This window comes from Hippocampus comes, unplaced genomic scaffold (genome assembly GCF_001891065.2).
Source record: "Hippocampus comes isolate QL1 unplaced genomic scaffold, H_comes_QL1_v1.1 scaffold137, whole genome shotgun sequence".
Taxonomy (NCBI): Eukaryota; Metazoa; Chordata; class Actinopteri; order Syngnathiformes; family Syngnathidae; genus Hippocampus; species Hippocampus comes.
The window spans coordinates 132,583-152,612 of NW_017806002.1; the positions used below are offsets into that span (position 1 = coordinate 132,583).

A 20,030-nucleotide genomic window follows, 5' to 3' on the forward strand; every position below is an offset into this window, starting at 1 on the left:
CCAGAACCCACGTCGGCCTGCTCGTGCCCACCCCCAACCTCCATCCATCCATCCTTCCATCCCACTACAGCCCTCTAATGAAGCCGGCCCCCTCTGACGCACTGTTGTTTATGTCTGCAGCCACTACAATAGCACAGCGCTCCCGCGGGACTCCTCTTCCAAATCTGCCTCATGTATTATGCATGGCCACGCTCTGATCCCTCTGCCTCTCATCTCTATTAACCTGACACACGCGCGCACGCACGCATGCGCTCATCCACGCGCCCGCGCACGCACACACACGTACCGCTGCAAATAGAAACAGTTTAATATGCAGCGCCTGGCACAAGCCAATAAACTGGCAGAAGAGGAAGCCAAACTTATAAACACCTTGCACATCGCTCACATGGGTGGCAGATTTACATCTAACCTTGTCTTTATGGCTCGCTGATATTTTATTACCCCCCTCCAATACCCCCCCCCACCCACTTTTCTATTTGATTCCCACCGCCATCCCTTCCGCCTCCTCCTCCACTTCCTCCATTGTCTCCTTTTTGCTTCTCTTTATTCTGAGCGGTCATCACTCTCAATCCATCTGCACCTCATGGCCCTCATCCGCAAAAAAAAAATATATATATATAAAAGCAGCGTGACACTCATCCAAGGTCAAACGTACCAAATTTGGATCAGCATTCACTTTTATAATGAATTTTGCTTTCAGGACACAGACGAGATTCTCAGGGAATCATTTAAGAAATGAAGTATGAAGTACAGGTGCATCTTAATAAATTAGAATATTGTAAAGAAGGTTCGTGTATTTCAGTCGTACAATTATATACGGATGCATTAAATAGTTTTGTCTGCTGTGTAATATTCAAATTTTCTGCGATGGTGAGGTAGGGGTTTTCACCAGCTGTTAACTACGATCATCAAAATTATATTTTTTTAAATCTCATGAAATATTTCACTCTGTGGAGTCAATTTAGCCGCATCTTAATTAAAATAGTGTGGGAAAGTATTTCAGTAGGTGAAAAGGATTCACTCAACATTAAAAGCACTCCATGATGCTGCATGCTCCCTTTTATGACAGGCGGGTTAATAACCGTGGCACGGTCTGCATATCTATGGAAATCAGTGAAGTGATTTTAAGCAATAGCTTGGCAGAGGTGGAACAAACAGGAAGAAATGGAAGAGTGGCTCCATGGTGACAAAGCGCTCCTCTGGAGCATAGCAAAAAAAAAAAAAAAAAAAAAAAAAGCAAGAAAATTGCCCTTTATTGATTTTAACCACCGGCCTGGATTTCTTCCATTTAACACACAAAGCAGACCAGTGGAGCTCTATCGCACGACTTCAACGTTAAGACATTATTAAACGTCTTATTTGCCCTGGATGGCGTTATTCATTAATACCGTGCTTATTAGTATGACAAATGTATCTGAATATTGTTGTATATCTCCTCCGCATTAACAGCCTGCCATTGGTCGACCCTTATGGGGCACCCCCTCACTTCTTTTTAACCCATCTATTCCCCGTCTGTACAGCCAACATGAGAGCTCTCAAATCCTCTCCCTCCCCCTTACCGAGTGCTGCACCCTTGTTTCGCGTCAGCCCCACAAAAGGTACTCAAGGAGGATTTGGGAGGCTGAGTCAGAATTACACGCAGGAGATTAAGAGCTCCCGCACTGACTACACACTCATTACGTTTCGTTAGAACTGCAAAAGAACACGATAGCACCTTAAATGTTTTGCATGCTAACTGGAAAGTAGTAATATGGCCGACAAAATGACTTTTTGGTGGGAATCTACAGTCCAGTAAATGCTAACTGAGCTTGACTTCTTACACCACGTGACGTATTTTTGCTCAAACTGTCCTGTGTCTGCATCAACCCCCTGTCATGCTGCCCGTGACCCTTCCATAATGCCTTAACGACCCACTTTTGGGTCCTGCGCCACCAACTGAGAATAACTGGTTGAGAATCTTCAATGGCAGCTGACTTTCAGGAAGAGATTAGGGTTCACCCAGTACAGGTCGCCCACCAATCGCAAAGCGCATACAGTCTCAACAAACCAGTCATATACATATTCTGAGACACAATTCAGAGTAGGCCTGAAACATTTTGAAAAGCAATCTAATTGCATTGTTTTCCCCCTTAAAAGTGCATTCGTGATTTAATATGCGTTTGTCCTCTTTATTACAATCAACAATATCGGAATTTTTCTACATATGTAAATTAATTGGTCTTATAAATTAGGCTCATGCTAAAACGAAGCCAAATGAACTATGAATGAAGAACAGAGACAGTTTAGTTATCTGCTTCAGTTAGAGGCGTTAACTTACATGACACTTTGACTTGCAGTCTTTTAAGGGTTCTTTGCGACAGCCTCACAAAATTCTAGCAAACAAGTATGACAAAAACATGAGTCAGTACCAGCATGATGGTGTCTTTGGGTTCATGCAACAATATCTAAAACGTTTCTATAACAATAAAAGCATCAGTCAGGGATAAAAGATTCACTGATAGCACAACAGCCTGCGAAAAGAAGCATAGCGTCATGGTCTGTTTTACTGTTTTACACTTGTGAGGTTCAGGGGTCGAATCCACGGGATTCCGACAGGATGGGAGTCAAATTTACCTTTAGTCACGGGATTGGGACAGGACAGGGAGTGCCAGACTGTTCAATTAAATTAGTCAAATGCAACATTATTTTTGTGGGAGTGGTACGGTAGTGGGTGTCGTGCTGAACAGGAGCAGGACGGAATGGGGTAGGATTATTATTTTTTATTTATTTTTCTCTTATGGTCCGGTACTGGACAGGACAGGATTTTTGTCTGTGGCAGTGGGATGGGACAGGAAATCCACTATCTTGTCCACCTCTTCTTCGAATCCCAGCTCATGTCTTCTGTACTCCCGCTTCCTCTCCCATTCCACAAACATGTTTGGTTCATTGGAAATTGGTGTGAATGTGATTATAAATGCTCTTCTGTAATCAACTGGTGACCATTCAAGGGTGTAACCTACTTCTCTCGCCAAAAGTCAGCTGGGATGGGCTCCAGTTCACCGACGACCACAATGAGGAAAAGCGAAATCGAAAACGAACGGCTGAATAATAGTGATGACCCAGCTAGCACATCTCTCCTGCTTTGTTAGCGTCATCAGCATCAGTTCTAAGCTTATTGTTTGTCACACTTGTATTTTAAATGTATTTAAAAACGTGAGTTTAGTTACTACATGTGTAGTGCAGTGGGAAGAGTCCAATAACTCAGACCTCAAGGAGTATCACTTGACTTTCTTTTCATCCAAATTAAATCGGTAAAATTACTCAATTAGAATGAAATGTAGAACAATTTATTCCAGTGAAGCTCACAGGTACATCCTGTTTTCAGAAGCGTGGGAAGTCCCCTTCGAGGAGATATCAGATCTACAGTGGGTGGGCAGTGGCGCCCAGGGTGCCGTTTTCTTGGGCAAGCTGCACGGACAGGAAGTGGCGGTGAAGAAAGTGCGGAACATCAAGGAGACGGATATCAAGCACCTCCGCAAGCTCAAACATCCAAACATCATTACTTTCAAGTAAGTCCCCCATTTGCTGATAATTTGGGACATCACGTTTTGGTACGGTGAATCTCGCGCTGTCAGGAACAGCAATTGACGCTCTACCAACCCCGCCCCCCTATATATGTTGCCTATATTAATGATTCAAACAGTTAGCCACAAACTCTGATTCCCAAACAGTTCCATAGCCTTTTAAAATCATTTTACAACATTACCCTTCAAAATAAGGGATTATTTGATTTTAAAATACAGCATCGGACATGCCTGTATAAGGTGGGCTCTTGTGCAAACTTTCGGAAGGAGAACAGGGTTTTTTTTTTTTCAGGAGACAGCCAGGGATAAGTTTCACAAAAAAAAAACAAACAAACAAACAAACAAAGGGAATTAATTTGTTAATTTTGCCAAATATTTACTGTAACTTCCACCACTGCCAATAGTAATCCCGATCTTTCCCCGTCGCAGCTGGTGTTACCACCCTGCTTTCTATGGCATCAACCCCACAAGGAGTCTCACCCGATTGTATGACTTCTACTGCGATATGTCATCACGCTGCTGTTCGCTGTCAACACTAGCAACTCCTCCACTAATGTGGTGCCTTACGAGGAGCAGGAACATCTTAGTGCAAAAAAACATGCAAATAAGCAAAGTTTTGGTCAGTCCGTTTGGTGTTTACTGTACATTTGAAAAGGTGTAACATTCAGTCGATTCATCAGTAATTTTGAGAATCAGTTTATGGTTTGGAGATTTCAGGCTCTCACACAGTAAATATCCTCTGATTTCCGTCGTCCTGCATGAAAGCAGGACTTTTTGGGTACTGATCGATGCGTAGGACTACCAGCTTAATACACCCTTCAGAAATGAGACATTTTCTAAAATTACTTTTCATAATGTGAAAAAATTCATACAGGATAAGCAATATTGAAAATAGACAGACGGATGGATGGATAATGTTGCCGTTATAAATGTTCATCTCGCATCTCATAATTAGGAAACATTAATATCAATATGAGACACTTTATTTCTAGAAATCTCTGCCAGTGTTTACATTTTCAAATTCTTACTTTTACAACATTACGAGAAAATCGCACTGTCCCATCACTGGTGAACGAGAACAAGCCCGCGGGTGACTTATGTGGGCCTCGATGGCGAGCTGTTGCCCGTGGGCACCACGTTGGTAATCCCTGGTATATATGGTATGTCCTACAGTATGTATAGGTCATATTCCCCCCTGGTGGCTAAGGAGCCACACAGCTGCTTTAAGTATGAAATTATGATGCGCTGTTTAATTCTTGACATTCTATTTTTTTTTTTTTTTAATGATGGTATTTTTTTTAAGTAAAGTACAATGCGATCTTTGTAATTGAAAAACATTCTACATTATTTTTGGGGGTGTTTTATGGGGTGCTGGAACGGATTAACGGCATTTTCATTCATTTCATTGTGGAAATGCGCTTTAAGTGTTTTGACATATGAACGTGTTCACGGAATAAATTAAAACTTGTAAGAGAAGACACCACTGAACTTAGTATTCTCTTTGGAAAAATGGTTGTGTCCCCATGTTGTTGCTGTCCAATGAAAAGTATGTATTTCTCCAACAGAGGGATTTGCACCCAGGCTCCATGCTATTGCATCCTCATGGAGTACTGTGCCCAGGGCCAGCTCTACGAGGTGCTGAGAGCAGGCAGGAAGATCACGCCGTCACTCCTCATGGACTGGGCCATGGGCGTTGCTGGCGGGATGAACTACCTTCACTTGCACAAGATCATCCACAGGGACCTCAAATCGCCCAAGTGAGCGCCGTAAACAATCTGGAAAGTAACAGCCGGGCACAGTGCCGACAAACGGTCCTGACGATCATTTGTCTTGCAGTATTCTGATCACGTATGATGACGCGGTGAAGATCTCCGATTTTGGCACGTCTAAGGAGCTGAGTGATAAGAGCACCAAGATGTCCTTTGCGGGTACGGTGGCCTGGATGGCGCCGGAGGTCATACGGAACGAGCCCGTCTCAGAGAAGGTGGATATTTGGTATGTAGCCTCCGTGAATCTTTTTGCAACTTTTCTTGCCTGGTTTCATTGTGAATCACTAAAGAGAGTGATATATCAGATCAGGGGTTCTCAAAGGTTTTAGGTCCAGGGTCCCCTCCCTTACAGGGGTGACATATTCCCTCATCATCATAACACCAATTAAAGTCAAAAAGTCATCATCTTTCTAGTATCACGTTGGATATTTCCTAAGGTAAAGTGCCTTAACAATGAAAGGAATAACACATTTGATTGTTAAAAAAAAAAAATATATATATATATATATATATACACCATTCTTTTTAAAATAGGATTATATTTAAAAAAGACACTGCTTGTTTTCTCATCAAAATAGAGCTTTATTCCTATATAAAATGTGTTTTTGTTTTGTTTTGGGGTTTTTTGTTTTTTGCGGACCCCCAAGATAAGGCTCACAGACCCCAATTTGAAAAGGACTGGGCTGTAAGCTACTACTGTACAGAGCGAGGGATCTCGTTTCAAGAAAATCTATCATAAGATCTCATTACAAGAAATTCTATAGGCTCCCTGCCATGTTTGATGGTGTGCCCTGTGCTCAACCCTCAGCTCTCCCACTACTCATCCCTCGCTCCCTCCCTCATCGTCCCCGCTTTGCTCTTGCCCGCGTCGTAAAAAGGAGCGCTGGCTAATTTAATAATTGATTTGCCAGATGCTGCAGTGCTCAGGAAAGGCTGGAATAACCTTCCAATCCTGCGGCTGTTTTGGCCCGGGGCCAGCAGTGCATTAGCCGAGAGGTGAAAACAGGATTAAAAAGCTTTTCGATGCAGAATGAGAGCACATCACCTATGCATATCATAGAGTGGCTCTTAATGTATGTAAATCACTTGATCACTGCTCATTTGATTGTAAGAGCACCCGGTTATCTTACACTTAGATGAAATATGACAACAGTTGCTCCAAAGCCAAACATTTCACCGCTTGCTAAAAATCGTGTTTTTTTTTTCTTTGTTTGCGAAAATTCTCAGTCTTCCAAGTCATGATAATTGGCAATGGTTGAAACGAGGCAACTCACGTGTACTTTTTCCTTCTACCGCAAAAATAATAAGATTAGTAGGACTCATAATAATTGCCTAGAATGAACTCAACAATAACTTTATTCTTAAAAAAAAAAATTCAAAAATATTTTTCTTATAAAATTCAAACTTTCATTTTTTTTTCTTTTTCCTGGCCTGTAAAAAAAGATTTTGCTCCTATCCTATTTTCGCATGGCAAATACCAATACAACAGCAGCAGAAGAGTGCATTTTAACACACAAGGCCCTCTGAAAAGCAAAACAGACCAAACTAAAGCCCATACGCTAATCATACTCATCTGGTATAACATTATGTCTTCACCTAGATATTGACTCAACAGTTCTCTACAGCAGAGTTGTGGGTGGGGGGAAAAAAAAATACATACGGAAACAATTGGCAGTTAAAAATATACTCAATGCATCCAACATCATACCAGCAGAGAACATTGCAATAGTGGTCACAGCTAAATGGGAACAGAACCTAATAGTGTGATTATATCACGTTATGTATTCATATAAACAGTGGCATCTATTTACAACAAATCATAATCTGGACAAGTGCTGCACCTACGCTAAGGTTAAAAGCTCCGTGAGCAGTGTCCTCGCTGATACAGACCACTCGAGTGGCTGTGGTCACCGCACCAACGCTAGAGACGCTATCCCCCTGATCAAAAGGAAGCGACTGAATCCTTCAATTACAGGGTGATTCTTTAACTCGAACAAGCAACCGTGCTGATTGGACAAGACGTTTGATTATTCAAGCAGAGAGGTGCAAAAAAATGTCACCGTTACAAATGTAAACACGCCATCTGGATGCTGTAAGTGAGCGATGCTCTTGGCTCCTTGGAAACATCGTCACCGTGGCAACCAAAAGTAGCTGCCAACATCAGACTCTCTGAAGATTTCTCACGTTCTCGTGGGGGTTCGTCTCTGACAACAATGACTTTTTCAAAATATTTTGCCGATACCGGAGAAATATTTCATCACTTCTTATCAAAGTGGCTAAAAAGGTGTCATTTCCATCTCCAAAGACATGTGCAGCTCAAGCGAGATTAAGTGTCCATCATAGATAACAGTCGCAAAGGAAGGCGGGGCGCATTTCCATAAAGTTTCAAGTGTGACATTTAGGTAATGCCACCTTTCATCCGTTTCTGTCACACTCTTTTTGGAACTGAATATGCGTTGCGTCGTGTGTGTGTGTGTGTGTATGTGTGTGTGTGTGTGTGTGTGTGTGTGTGTGTGTGTGTGTGTGTGTGTGTGTGTGTGCAGGTCTTTCGGCGTTGTGCTGTGGGAGATGCTGACGGGAGAGGTGCCCTACAAGGACGTAGACTCCTCTGCTATCATCTGGGGAGTGGGCAATAACAGCCTGCAGCTGCCCGTACCTGACAGCTGTCCCGACAGCTTCAAACTGCTCTTGAGGCAAAGCTGGTACGCAGGCGGAAAGATAACACAAATTGCGTTTTTTTTTTTAAAGATAAACGCATATGAAAAAAAACAAGCCATTTTCTCTTGCCGAATTAATTCGAGTCTCCAAATAGGAATTGCAAACCAAGAAACAGACCCTCGTTCCGACAGATTCTCCTGCATCTGGACATCGCTTCAGCAGACATCTTGTCGACCCCGCAAGAAACCTACTTCCAGTCACAGGTACAATTCTTCTACACTGGGAAAAGACCACATTTAAAACCGGTTTTGGATGTCAAGAATGGGTTCCCTACTGTTCTCACCAAAGGTCAGCCGGGGTTAAGTTTATTAATAGGGAACGAAAACTAAAGAAATAGCTAAAAGTAAGAATGAAATGAAAAAAGGTTTTCACGAAATACCGTATTGGCCCGAATATAAGACGGCCCTGATTATAAGACGACCCCCCTCTTTTTCTTGCACTCCAAAAATGTTACATTATGTATATTTAAAAAAAAACAATAAAATAAAACTAATACTAAAACAAATAAAAACTCAAGCAGATTTCTATTTTACGCCGAATTTGAAAGAAGTACCGCTGCTACAATAAGTGCACTTTCATTTTTTTGACAGCAGGGTATCGTGGTTCCTTTTTAGTGCTGGTATACAAGTGAGCCAAGACTCTCATGGGATTAATGAAGTAGCTCTCTCTCTCGACCAGGGGTGCCCAAACTTTTTGGACCGAAGATCGACTTTTCGATCAAGCAACCTCCCGCGATCGACCCGTTACCGCGCACGCACATACACACGCACGCCATGATGAGCAACAGCCTGACACGGAGGCATGCGATGCACTTTTGCAGCCTGTTAACCATCGTAGCTCACGCGTAGCGTTTTAAAGTGCTTCCCTCGGCCCTCGAGATTCCTTTTCTTTGCCCGTGCCCTCGATGAATTGTACACGAAATAAACTCTGAACGAGAACAATGATAACGATAAAAGATATAGCGCAACAGCTCTGATGACAAGCTGCAATTGCAGAACCGCTGAGCGCTAACAACTTCCGGCGAGGCAGGTCACGCGCCACCGTAGGTTAAAGATTTGTCAGATTTTATTTTATTGTTATTTTGTAATACAATACAATACAATACATGCTGATTTATATACTTTTTGTGAAAATGAGACTGATAGGATGATTAGGGTGCAGTGTACATTAACCTTGCGATCGACTTGGGACCAGTTCGCGATCTACCGGTTGATCGCTATCGACGTAATGGGCACCCCTGATCTAGAGTCTGGATTCTCGACGCACTCAATGTATGCCATAAATGTTATTACCTAAGGATGAGAAATACAGTAACGAATGTGGTCCCACATTCCCCTTCCATTCTTTGTTAGCATTCCTCATTTCGACTGATGAGTTCAATGTGGTGTGCTCATCGTAATTTCCCATTTCTAACTGCACAGGTAACGCCAAAACTAGCACTTCAGCTAATTCCAGAGCATTCCATTTTACGCAAAATACCACTAATGAGAAGCGCTTCCTTTCCACTCCATTGTCATTCGTCTGTCCCACCGATGCTTTCATTGCCACGCGGTTTTCCGATTCCCCATTTTGAAATGCAGAGGTAACCCCTCCAAAAAAAAAAAAAACCTTCAGATAACGTCGGCGCATCCCATTCGACACAAAATCCCACTCGCAAAAAGTGGCTCAATTAAATGTGACTTCACGAATTTTCATCCGCCGGAAAACCTGTGAAGAGGTTCCATTAATAATTGGCTGTGAAAGGCGTGACATTTGTTTCCAGTCTGGTGCGGCTACAGCGGGGCCCTCTTGTGGCCTCCTGGGAGCCCGCTAATGATTGATCTTCCTTTGAGCCTTCAAACACATCGCTTCTGTTATTTCTTTGTGTTTGGCACGTCACACTCGCTAATGCCCGGCCAACCTCCGTCATTCTAAAGCAGTCGAGTGTGTCATTGCAAAAGGAGGGTGTGTGTCGGAGGAGCCAAGAATACACACACCGGATAACCATGCGACGCATGCTGCCTATTTCCTTTAAAGGTCATGGCGCAAAAACCTCCATCAAAGCACTCGCTGCTTATTATTTCTCCCTGTACCCCGACCCCCACCCACCGGCCCCCGCTCGCTCCCCCAGTCCCACCTCGATCTTCCACGGTTTCACTCCTCTCTGCCCCATAATGGGTTTTTCTCGTGACGTCGAGAAGAAGAATTTGCCGCTGCTGGAGTGTATTGATTTCTCTAATGGTGTGGAGCAGAGAGAGCGCAAAGAAAGGGTCTGGCGATATTGAAGAGTGCACATCCAGTCCATTAGCTTAATAAGAAGAGCATCACTCATGCACAGAAACACACCCATACACACACACGCACAAACACATAACTGACCTCCACGCTCTGACAGGTATCAAATAACGGCTGTCACGATTCACCGTCCGTGTGTTTTTGTGTTCACGGCATGTCGGTTCATGTTCACTTTTGCTCCCCGGTTATTGATTGTCATTAATCGCCCGAATGGCTTTTGTCTCCATAATGCAGATGATTTCCTAATGTTTCTGAAGCGCTAAATGTTATTTTAATGCGCTCGTATCAGGCAATTTAAGTGTTGCCGTTTTTTTTTTTTTGTGCGTTCATTTCAAGAACGGTCCTCGTAACCGAGGTCCGCGTTTTATGATGTTTCCTTTTAGGCTGAGTGGAGAGATGAGGTCAGGCACCACTTTGAGAAGATCAAGTCCGAGGGAACATGTCTTCACCGACTGGATGAGGAGCTCATCAAACGGCGCAGGGAGGAACTGAGGTCAGATCCTCCGCAATGTGGCGCATGCCACTAAGGCAATGTAGCAACCGCAAAATGTAAATAGAAGCCAAGATTTAGAATTTATTAAAGTAATAAAGAAGTCAAATGAACTCGTTAATAGTGGGAAAAAAACTCTCAAATGTTGGTCCTAATTCATCCATCCATCTATTTTATGAACCGCTTTATCCTCACAAGGGTCGCGGGGGGTGCTGGAGCCTATCTCAGCTGTCTTCGGGCAGTAGGCAGGGGACACCCTGAACCGGTTGCCAACCAATCGCAGGGCACACAGACGAACAACCGTCCGCACTCACACTCGCACCTAGGGACAATTTAAGAGTGTTTATAATCAGCCTGCCATACATGTTTTTGGAATGTGGGAGGAAACCGGAGTACCCGGAGAAAACCCACGCAGGCCCGGGGAGAACATGCAAAGAAGGGATCGAACCCACGACCTCTGCACTGTGAGGTCGACGCGCTAACCACTGGATCACCGGGCCACCCTGGTCCTAATTTATTTCGAAAAAACTGAATGTATTCGAAAGTAAAGAACACGTCTTAACCAGGGTTGGGACTAATTACGGAGGGCAGTGGATATAAAATATCCTGAAATAATTGTTCAAAATATATGAACCCTTTCAGGGATAGAGGTGACGACAGTGGACGGCTTTCCATGTTATGAGGTTGCAGGGTGCATCAAAGAGGAAAGAATGAAACATAGGAAATGTAAAAATACGATCTAACGATTAAATACAATGCCATTCAATAAGCAAAGATGTCGTGAACACATAAAAACGATCCTTATCTTTCAGAAAGCAGAATTGTTCAAAAAATTCTTGTAAACATCAATCGGGATTCATCACCGATTCAATCAGAATCATTTTACTCCTACCTAATGTTCACTATAACTCGCAATAAAATACAATGAAGATGCAGTGTGCAGTAATTTTGTAGTCTCAAGTCAATAATACAATCCACCCTCCCGGCCCCCACCTCCACACAGACATGCACTTGACATCCGGGAGCACTACGAGAGGAAACTGGAGCGAGCCAACAATCTCTACATGGAGCTCAACGCCATCATGCTGCAGTTGGAGCTCAAGGAGAAGGAGCTGCTCAAGTATGAAAGCTCACCTCACCTCCAGACGACATTGACGTCAGCGCAGGGACCGACCTGCGCCGTCTGCTCTCGCTATCAAGTGAATATTGACCGTTTGTTCATCTCAGGAGGGAGCAGTCGCTGGACAAGAAGTACCCGGGTTGCTTTAAGCACCACAGCTCCAGACAATCGGCCTCCTCCAACTCCATGGAGAAACTCATGAAGAAACGCAACGTGCCTCAGAAGCTGCCCGCGCACAGCAAGAGGTCAGTTTGACGCGCTCAACAAAGGGCTTTTGCTGAAGCCGCATGAGGGCTTGCGTTGTGAATTGCGAATGAGTTCCGCTGTCAAAACGTCACCATCATGAAACCTTGACTAACTTTTCCAGGCAATGTTTTAAGTAACATTTTTAACATTCGTGGCATACAAGAAGGAAAAGAAATGAATCACTGTATTCTGAAGTTCAATACAGATCAAATCAAGTATAATGACCCGAACCTTTCAAGCCAACAAAAACATGTTTGCAGGGTAAGACTGACATCTTGTGGTATTCTGCGGGTAAAGGAACGTCTATTGCTACAAGCCAAAGAGAGAGCAAAACACACTTGGTCTTCATCTGTTCAGCTAAAAAAAACAAAACAAAACAAAAAAAACGGACTTTTTTTTTCTTTGAAAATACTGTACTTTATTCTTGTAATGTTTTGAATTAAACTTTTAAAATATACTTTTTTTGTCTCAAATAAGACATTTTCGAAAATATGCATCGATCTGGAAAATATAGGATTTTTTTATTGGAAATATACAAGTGCTTGAAAGAACGACTTCAACCTTGAAAACCTTTGACCTTGAAAAACAACATCCTCGTAAGATGACTTTATAAATCTATAAAGTTGAATTTTGTCATTGTTTTTTTTTCTTCACGGTGGCTCGAGACGTTTGGGCTTGCAGAGATGTGTTTTGACAACGCTTTTAGGGCCGACCGATTAATCCACTGACCGATTTAATCAGCTGAAATTAGCTTTTAAAATTGGCGGATTTTGTGCCAAATTTGAACTTTTTGTGTTTTTTTTTTCCTTTTTTAAATACATGAACACATTACAAGATAAAATGAAGAAAATGAGATTCAAAATTCCCCTGCAATGAAATGGCCACATTTGACAACTTTTCCTCTATGTTCTAAAGTTAAACCAACACTAACATCTTCATCGATGCTATTTTATTCATTATAGATTTTTTTTAATGGATTGATTAATCAGTTTTCTGAATTTTATTCTGCCGCATATCCGAATCTGCCCAAAACAAATAAATAACTCAATAAATATGGGTCATTCCCTCATCTTTTATGTCACCGTTGTTCAATGAAGTGTGTCCTTTGTCTCCTTCAGGCCAGACTTACTCAAGTCAGAAGTCATCCTTCCCAAACTGGACTCCTCCATGACCCAGGTGACCATCCCCACCAAAGGCTCCACGTCGCCCGGCCGCTCCCGCCGAGGGAAGCCTCGTTACAGGAAGGCGGGCAAAGGCAGCGGCAGCGAGCTGGCTCAGCTGAAGGCCACGCTGTCTTCATCGCTCGCCATGATCAGTGCTACCACGTCGGTCCCCAGCAGCAAGCAGCGTCTGGACCCCAGCGCTGCGCTCAGGGGCCTGCAGCACGACCTGCTGCTCAAGAAGATGTCGTCCTCCAGCCCCGACCTCATCTCCACCACGCTGGAGGCGGAAGGACGCAGGAAGGGCCAGGCCGTCCCCGGCCTGGACCGGGCGGGTAGCCAGAGCGCCTCGGCCGGGCTGGAGGAAGGCAGCCCGGACGGCGGCCCGGATGTGAGCGCCGGGGCGGAAGAACTGGCGGAAACGCCGCCGCGCAGCGACACGCCCAGCGAAGACGCCACCTCCGTCCCGTTCGCCAGCAGTCCTGACTCGCCGTGCGGCAAGGGGGCGGCAGCGAGGCGGCCGTCGTCCACCGGGAGCCCCCGCCTTCCTCAGGATGGCGAGGAGAAGGAGGAGGGCCCGGTGATCACGCGCTCGCCCAGGAGTCAACGCCTCACGCCATCGGCGCTACTCTACAGGGCGGCGGTCACTCGCAGTCAGGTGAGATGACCCATAGGACAGGAAATACAGCCCACTGCAAAGTGAGCAATATGTTTTCAACATAAGGCTTGTGGGTGAGCAGGAGCCTACCCCAACTGACTTTGGCCAAAAGAAGCAGGATACAACCTGGACTGCTCAGCTAGCCAATCACAGAGCCAACAAAATGGAGCTTTAGCTTTCATTGGCTCAAATGTTGCTGTTGACACTTCCCTTTACATTCCGGAATTGTTGCATGATTTTTTTGAATGATGGAGCGTGTGAATGTTTTCCACAGAGACGCGGCGTGTCGTCCGAGGAAGAGGAGGGAGAGGTGGACAGCGAAGTGGAGTTGCCCAGAAGATGGTGAGTGTGTGTGTTTGTTTGTTTGTTTGTTTGTTTGTTTTTCTCAATCGCTTCACGAGAATGGGAATAGCAACAATTTTGTTTTTGCCTCATGTTCATTCATCCCCATTGAGGAATAAGGTATTACCGCACACTTGGGCACAATCAGTCATCAAGTAACACATATTTTATAATAACAACAAGAAAACTTTTCTCAAAGGTGGAGTCTGTTATAGTTAAAGCTGCTTGCAATATTTGAATGTAGCCGCACTTCAGCTGCCCCCTCCCCCACACTTTACGAACAAGCAAATGCACTCTGTACAAGCTGTCATTAGAAACAGCTGCAATGTTGTTAGCGTAGCTTATTTATGATGGAAAGTTGCCAGGCAATAGATTGTTTTTTGGGTTTTTTAATAGAAGAGAAGTGATCGACTTATCTGACAACCAGGAGAGCAACGACTTTGTTTTAGTTTTCCAGCTCCAGCGATCCAGTTGACCATCCGCGTAGAAAACCACCAGAACATAATGTTGATCCTAGATTTGTCTCGAGGACTGTCCAATTAATTCTTCTGAGTTTTGGTTGTTAAGTGGAGTTGAGTAATCCAATCAAGAAAACTTCAGTCCGTCAACAATCAGACTGAGTTGGGCGGCAACAACAGGTGGCCTGATTGTGCACGAGCATGCATGCCTGATGATGACTGACACACCATTGGGTCACACCTTCTGTCTCTACACAGTCTCTGATTGGCTAGTTTCGACATGTCGTGACAAGTTTGGTCAAACAGTTAAAAAATACATCAGAGGCATAAGATGAGGTCAGAGAGAGATGATTTCAGAAAATATTTAAATAATAATCTATTGGTCATACACACAAACATGACAAAATGGTTAAGATTTTTTTGGAGGGTTTTTTTTTTTTTTTAGAAGACTGCAAACTCCACCTTTAACACTTCTGGAAGAAACATTTCTTCAATTGAATTGCTTTAAAAAAACAGCGCGGGCATGCAGAATGCCAATTAACTGACTTTTGTTAAAATATCTAAGCATATATCTATATATATATATATATATATATATAATTAAAACCATTGAATTGTCGATCATCTATTTATTTTGAAATATTTCAGAATCATTTTCAAACATTTACATTTTATAATACTTTTCATTTTTTTAAACAGTTTTCTTTTCATTTTAACTCAAATTCAGTTTTCAATACACGCATGCTTAGAAAAAAATAATTAAATTGAAATCTTTTGATACATATATATGAATATAAAACATTAGTTTGTGTGCTTGCTACCTAGCTAGCTCACTAGCTAGCTAGCTAGAGAGCTCGAGTCTCCATTCCAAAGTAAGAAGCGGCCTGTGTGCGGCCGTAGCTGACGTGGTGTCCTTTTCATTTGACCCCAGGAGGCCGGCGAGCATGAGCAAATGCCAGTCGCTGTCCACATTCAGCTCAGAGAACCTGTCAGTGTCGGACGGCGAGGAAGGCAACACCACGGACCATTCGCACAGCGGCACGCCCGACGTGGTCAGCACCAACACGGATGAACGCCTGGATGACAAGAGCGACGACCTCCTCTCACAGGGCTCCGAGATCCCCGCCGATCCCGCCGCCTCCGACGGCCTGTCCGAGAAGGAGGCCGCCGTCCGCCACGTCAAGACGCAGCTTGCCACTCACGAGCTCAACTACGACGAGGTGAGTTTGCATTCCTCTTGAGGGCTCTGCTCCTTCAGCCTTCCACGCATAAAAGGTTCAAATGTGTCGTGACTATGAGAATGCTAATTATTAAAAAAATAAATTAATTAAAAAAACATACCCGACAAACATATGTTATATGTATAGTTGTGGGAAATCTACGTAAATCATAAGTAAAAGCATCATCTCAAATAAATGCCTTCTCCCCTATAAACATCTTTTTTTTTTTTTTTTTTTTTTTTTAAGGCTCTCTACGATGACTCAGACTGCGACAGCGCGGAGTTGGACCACCCGGGCTGCGTGGAGCCCAGCCAGAACTGGTGAAGGTCACCACCAGCCCAACCCTGTACGCTAGACGGGGCTCATTGAACCCCTTGTCATCACAAACACGCGCACACAGCAAAGGCAGGACATGAGGACTTTTTGAGCGGACTGAACAAAGTGTGTGTGGTTTCTCACTGTGTCACGTGACGGAATCCAATCAGGTTTTGTTTGGCCTAATTATGCACTCTGTCGTCTGTTTATTTATTTATTTGTCTTCAAGAATATTCACATTGTGTCGTCGTCAACTACATTGCCATTTTCTACGTGTACATAAAGAAAAGCCGCCCGTGTAAAATGAACAAATTTCTAATGCGTGAGATTGTATCGTTTAAAAAAAAAAAAAAAAGAAGGTGCTGATGTTTCTACTTGTTGACCACATGAAGCTTTTTTTTTTTTTTGTGTTTGTTATTTGAATGTATCCTTGCTTGCGCATCCCAACGCGGGGGAACAAAAGAGGAAGAGTTATGTGAACAAAGAAGAAGCAATATGTCCAAGTCTATAGCAGCATCTACTGGACTATTTCTCTGAATGTAAATACTTTTTTTTAGTTTAAAAAAAAAAAAAAGCATGCTTCTGATATATACATATTGGATATTTATGGTTTAGAAGTAAGCTTTGTAAAGAGGGTGCATTGAATGCGATACAATAAAGATGGCAGATTTCTAGCAAAATGAGGCAGACAATTTCTATTCCTGATCATCCGAGAAATGCACAATTTAATTACTTGGGGAAAAAAATCCAGCAGACACAGTCCTGCTCATTTGTCAATTTTCCATAAAAATTGTTTTATTTGAATTGTATGGTATTTTCGACAGACATATACACATGTGTGTAACACACACACACACACACACTCACACACACACACACACACACACACACACGATCCTGTCTCGTTTGACACACACACACTCTCAGGCTGGAGTGTGGGCTTCTCCCTCATGAGCCGTGCCAGACTTGAATCTAGCCTCGTTACTGTCTACTTTATAAACCACAACACGCGGACATCTGGCTGTCGGATTATTAAACCATGCTCACGACTCTTTTTCCAAGCGCTTCAATTTTCTAGACACTCTCCATTTTTGCCACGTCGTTCATGGTGGTTTTTTTGTATTTTTTTCATTATGGTGTAGTCTCTGTTTTGGATTCTCTTGTCCCTTTAGTTCACAAGCTATTTATGTTTTTGTCGTTCCTTGACTGTTGCAAACGCTTTTTGTTTGTTCCGCACTTTCCAGCTTCTTTGTCAACAGCGTCCCGAGTTGTACGTTGTCGGTCCTGTGTTGCTTTGTTAAAAACATTTTTTCCATACTACCGGTATCTGTCTACACTTTTGGAATCCTCATTCTGTCAGAGCTCCGTCCAGATACTTCACACACACGCACACGCACACACACACACACAGACACACACACACACACACACACACACACTTCCTCATTCTCTCGCTCTCTCTCTAAACACTGGAATTGATTGACACAAATCAATTACTTCTAATAAGTGCCTGGTGCTCTCTGCAGCTGAGTAAATTGTTTTAATCCCATGATAGGGAACTTTGCAAATGAACCAAGGTAGGAACTTGATTGCAAGCAAAAAAAAAAAAAACCCTCAAAAAGTCTACAGCGCCCTCTAGTGCAGAGACTCCCAACCAGTGTGCCATGAGAATGATTGAAATTATCCGTGAAATTATCCAATGTCGATTTTATTTGGATTTTTTTGCAATAAAAAACGTTTTAATTATTCAATGCCAACCACACAGCGAAACAGGCAGAACAATCAAATCTTCCACTAGATGAGAGGAGTCACAGAATTAACCTATGTATGCCTTCTTATGAGCCGTTTTGCTCAATATTGTGCCATGATTTTTTTTTTTCCCGATGTGAAACATGTGCCTTGGCTTTATAATGGTTGGAAAACAATGTTTTAGTGCATCACAGTGCAGGGACTGCAAGACTGGATGATCGGGGTTAGACCATTTACTTTTTTTTTTCTTCTTTTACTGCATTAGTGTCCAACAAAGACATTTCACAACCCATCTAAATATAATATTAAGGACAACAAGCCCAGTCAGTGTGTTTAGAGCATTTCACATTTTTATTTCACTTTTTTTTTTAACAAATTTGTGGCACCCAAGATCTAGTCTCAGAAAAGGAAAAACGTGCACAAATGTCCTTTTTCCTGCAAATAATAACAATTTTAAAAAAATCAATTAACTTAGCAAAGCAAAGAGCAGCTAACTAGTGCTAGCTCACAACCCCTTCTTTGCCTTCATTTTGTTTTCTTCGTAATAGCCTCATACACGTGTGTGCCAGTATCCCTCCCCTCTCTGCCATCCTTTGGTAGTTAAAAAAAATACTTCCATTTAAAACAAATATTCCAACTTTTTTTAAGTATATAGCAGTTTTTACAACAAAAAAAGCTTTCCCCTCAAAAAACCCGGACAAAAAAACACCTCCCAACCCAGCAAAAAATAAAACGTGATCCAAGGAGGGGAATGACAACAAAAGGGAACGTGCCTACAACGTATCGTATCAGTGACCAAGTGTACGCGTATAGCTACTCTCTGATGTGTAACAAAATATATTTTTAGGGGAATAAAAAGAGTGACTCTATTCTTCTTTTTGATCCTTTATTTGTGTCTTTTTTTTTTCTTTCAAAGAAATCTACGCTGTACACAACTAAATCTAAATCTTTCTTTACGGCAGCACTGAAACATGAAAGTTGCAAAAGGGGATCAAGACTAATATTTTAAAAAAAAAAAATCTCAACTGATTTAAAACCCCATCTCCCAAAAAAAAAAATGGGGTATTAAAATCCTAGTTTAGGGGTGGACTAAAACAAAAAAAAATAAAATAAATAATCACGGAGGCTGTGGATGAAGTGATGCTAACAAAGGAAGAAAAAGGTGTTATATAGGTGTAATATAGCTTTTTTGTCGTTGATGTTGTTGGTGGTGGTGAGATGTAGTGCAGACTGGGAGTCTCATCAGTTGGCTGCCAGTCCGGTGGCCTCCGAGGAAAGCCTGGAGCGGGACAAATACACACACAATGCACGGTTGGAGACCAACGCCATTTTCATTCTGCCAGGATTGTTTTTGTTTTGTTTTGTTTTTTGCCACGAGTTCCAGTAGTGAACAATGAGGGCTGAGGCTTTGCTCCAGGACGGACGTGAAATTCTGATCGAGCAGAAAAGTTATGCATTAATGCTGCGGGGGGACGAGACACCATACTGGGTTGAAGAGGTGCATGTGTGGTGAAAAGTGTGTGAAAGAGGACTTGTGTAAAGGCAGTATGGTATCATGATACTTTTTTTTTTTAATCCACATTTTTTTAATATTTCTTTTGCCACAGGAGGAGGAAATGCTGAATAACACCCCTGCGCATGCCCCCCCCCAAAAAATCCCTCACTAAACATGTGCGTAAGTCGCAACCTGAAGACATCTATAGGATATTTTGTTCGACATAGCGCCACCTAGTGATGACTAGAAATTTGTTTTTGTTTTTTTTGCAAAGCAATACCAGTGCTTCAATGTGACATGGTGTACAAAAAAACTGAAATTTACATGTGGTATAACTGTATGTAATATACTGCCCCCTGGTGGAACAGGCACAAACGCATGTGCAGTAACCGTAAATACACAAGCAACATCTTCCTGTTCATTCTCCATTATGTGGCAGGCATCTTCAAAAGA

General features: G+C 42.8%; 1 protein-coding gene across 1 annotated transcript in view; it reads left to right on the plus strand.

The window, feature by feature from the left end:
- LOC109529244 (mitogen-activated protein kinase kinase kinase 12) overlaps positions 1–16,893 on the plus strand; it is a 21,314-nt gene extending 4,421 nt beyond the window's left edge. Inside the window, exons 3-14 of the mRNA XM_019892535.1 lie at positions 3,365–3,548; positions 5,129–5,320; positions 5,400–5,558; positions 7,876–8,034; positions 8,145–8,253; positions 10,708–10,817; positions 11,818–11,934; positions 12,042–12,179; positions 13,299–13,998; positions 14,273–14,340; positions 15,730–16,018; positions 16,265–16,893. Coding sequence (XP_019748094.1) covers positions 3,365–3,548; positions 5,129–5,320; positions 5,400–5,558; positions 7,876–8,034; positions 8,145–8,253; positions 10,708–10,817; positions 11,818–11,934; positions 12,042–12,179; positions 13,299–13,998; positions 14,273–14,340; positions 15,730–16,018; positions 16,265–16,342 — 2,303 coding nt within the window. The 3' untranslated portion in view covers positions 16,343–16,893. The remainder of the gene's footprint in view (positions 1–3,364; positions 3,549–5,128; positions 5,321–5,399; positions 5,559–7,875; positions 8,035–8,144; positions 8,254–10,707; positions 10,818–11,817; positions 11,935–12,041; positions 12,180–13,298; positions 13,999–14,272; positions 14,341–15,729; positions 16,019–16,264) is intronic.
- The last annotated feature ends 3,137 nt before the right edge of the window (positions 16,894–20,030 follow it).